The 2,050-nt window shown below is 46.7% G+C and overlaps 1 protein-coding gene across 1 annotated transcript; it reads right to left on the bottom strand.

Moving 5' to 3' along the window:
* Nucleotides 1-472: 472 nt before the first annotated feature.
* On the bottom strand, nt 473-1,219 carry LOC147523107 (uncharacterized). The gene is made up of 2 exons (XM_086569567.1): nt 1,141-1,219; nt 473-1,056 (listed from the first exon to the last, which is right to left on the bottom strand). The coding sequence occupies exons 1-2, from the start codon at nt 1,217-1,219 to the stop codon at nt 473-475; spliced, it is 663 nt and encodes a 220-aa protein (XP_086425693.1).
* Nucleotides 1,220-2,050: the final 831 nt, after the last annotated feature.

The following is a 2,050-nucleotide window of genomic DNA, read 5'->3' as shown; positions in this document are numbered from 1 at the left end:
ATATCTCGGTTTAGCCACATTAAGAACCGTACCCGTCCGGAAGGTCCTTCTTCCTAAATAATACCCAAAGCTGTCGCCACTGGTCCGTATCTCCAATCAGAGTCCCATCATCTAGATACCAAGCATGTAGCAACAACTGACAACTGGACTGGATCCGCAGAATCAGGGGATGCAACACCAGTGCAAATAGAAGGGGACCCAAAGGGTCGCCTTGCTGGACCCCAGTAGCAGACCATATGTAGCCATCCCCCATATATAACCTCGCAGGTTGACAATACAAGTACTCAACCCAAGGGGCAATAGCTGGGCAACGGATACGAACCTCTCTCAACATGGTAGTCCGATCAACCATGTTAAAAGCATTCTGAAAATCTACAAGCGAAGATCGAAGAGAGGGTAATCACATCGTTAGCATACACTATCGCGGTTGGCGGTGGCAAAAGCGCACACCACCGTAAACACCAACCCCATACTAAAAATCCTGTAGGTATCCTACCACATCTTGGGAAACTCCTTTCATTGCAATCTTGGAGACTAGACGACGCCAAACCATCCCCACAGCTATAGGACGAATACCATTATCCGGCTTGAGAAGTGGAGTAAGCGGAGCACTCGCGATGAATTCCGCTAACGGCTGTGGACATCGTCCCTGTAACCAAAGATTCACCACAGGGGTCAATGCATCTAGCAAATCAGACGATATAGCTGCTGCAGCACCACTCATGGCATCCAACAAATCCTGAGCTCGAAGACCATCACGACCACAAGAAGTGCCTTTCGGAAATGACCGAATACATGCCAATAGGGTGACTCTCTCTACCACTAAAGGGGGCTCAGCAAAAGGAATAGTCGGTCTCACAGGTGGTTGTCGCATTGGGTGCTTCTCCTCTAATGCACATATAGTCTCTGCAGTATTGGAGGCAACTCCTGATGATGATAACACTTTAACCGCTGCAGCAAAATGTCCATCAACAACTTTCTGTAAGCATCGACGCACATTCTGAGTGGAGGCAGATTTCCTGGTTGGTTGGATTGAAGGAGGCTCTATTACAAACTCTAAGAGACGAAACATCCCACCAGGCTCATTCCATGTCATCAAGGCATGGAGAATCTGTTTCTACTGAAGGTTTTTTCTAGTACCAGAACGACGTTCCTGACGATTCTGTGGTTGAAAAACTTGCGCGAGTATGGCGGCGAAGGAGAGACGAACCCAAGGCATAACTGACCCAGGATCAGCTATAATATCCCAGAGAGCAGATTTCAATGCACCGAAAAAAGCCAAACGACAAGCACGCGGGTATACTTTTCACAAGATGCGAAAAGGTATAACGGAATGCACTATCAAGTAACGCCTCATCAAGATCGCGAAACATTACCAACCTGATTAGGGGTATCACCGTCACCCCCATGTCGTGAGAGTGTAAGATCCGTAGTGTTGGGCTTAGAGGCGGTTGTGGTATGCCCACAATAACACATCGCGGGTTCTCCACTCTCCATCAAAGCAAAGGGTTCTATGGTATCATCTAGATGACGACACGGTATTCCAAGAGCATGGATACAAAGACAAATGCCACAAACCCATTTGTCTAATGACCTTAAGGAGTTCTCTAGTGACAAATACAATTCACAATCATCCTTAATTTCACCTCAGATCCTATCGATACTCAACCGGCAATCCAAATGTTGTTTATCAAAATACGTGAAAATATAGGGAACAGTAAACCCATTACCGTTTACTCCATTGGTGCATCCATGACGATCCCGGAAAGGACAATGGACACGTTTCTTAGGGGGTGGGGCACAGACCCCCGAAGAAGTCACTAAGAGGGCGAGACCTTTCTTCCCTCTCATAGCCAAAACCCACAGCCAGGTCAACAAACCCCAAACCAAACAAATCCCAAACTATACATATCCCATACCCCAAAACCCGTCGAACAACACCACACAAAACCGAAAACAGACAAATCCACAGACAAATCCCAAAACCAGTCCAACAACCAAATCCAAAACCAAATGCTGTAAGCAATTCAACTTACTGTCAAGGAATTGG

This window comes from Coptis chinensis, chromosome 1, assembly GCF_015680905.1.
Source record: "Coptis chinensis isolate HL-2020 chromosome 1, ASM1568090v1, whole genome shotgun sequence".
In the NCBI taxonomy this organism is placed as follows: Eukaryota; Viridiplantae; Streptophyta; class Magnoliopsida; order Ranunculales; family Ranunculaceae; genus Coptis; species Coptis chinensis.
This window is presented reverse-complemented; position numbering and strand designations above follow the sequence as displayed.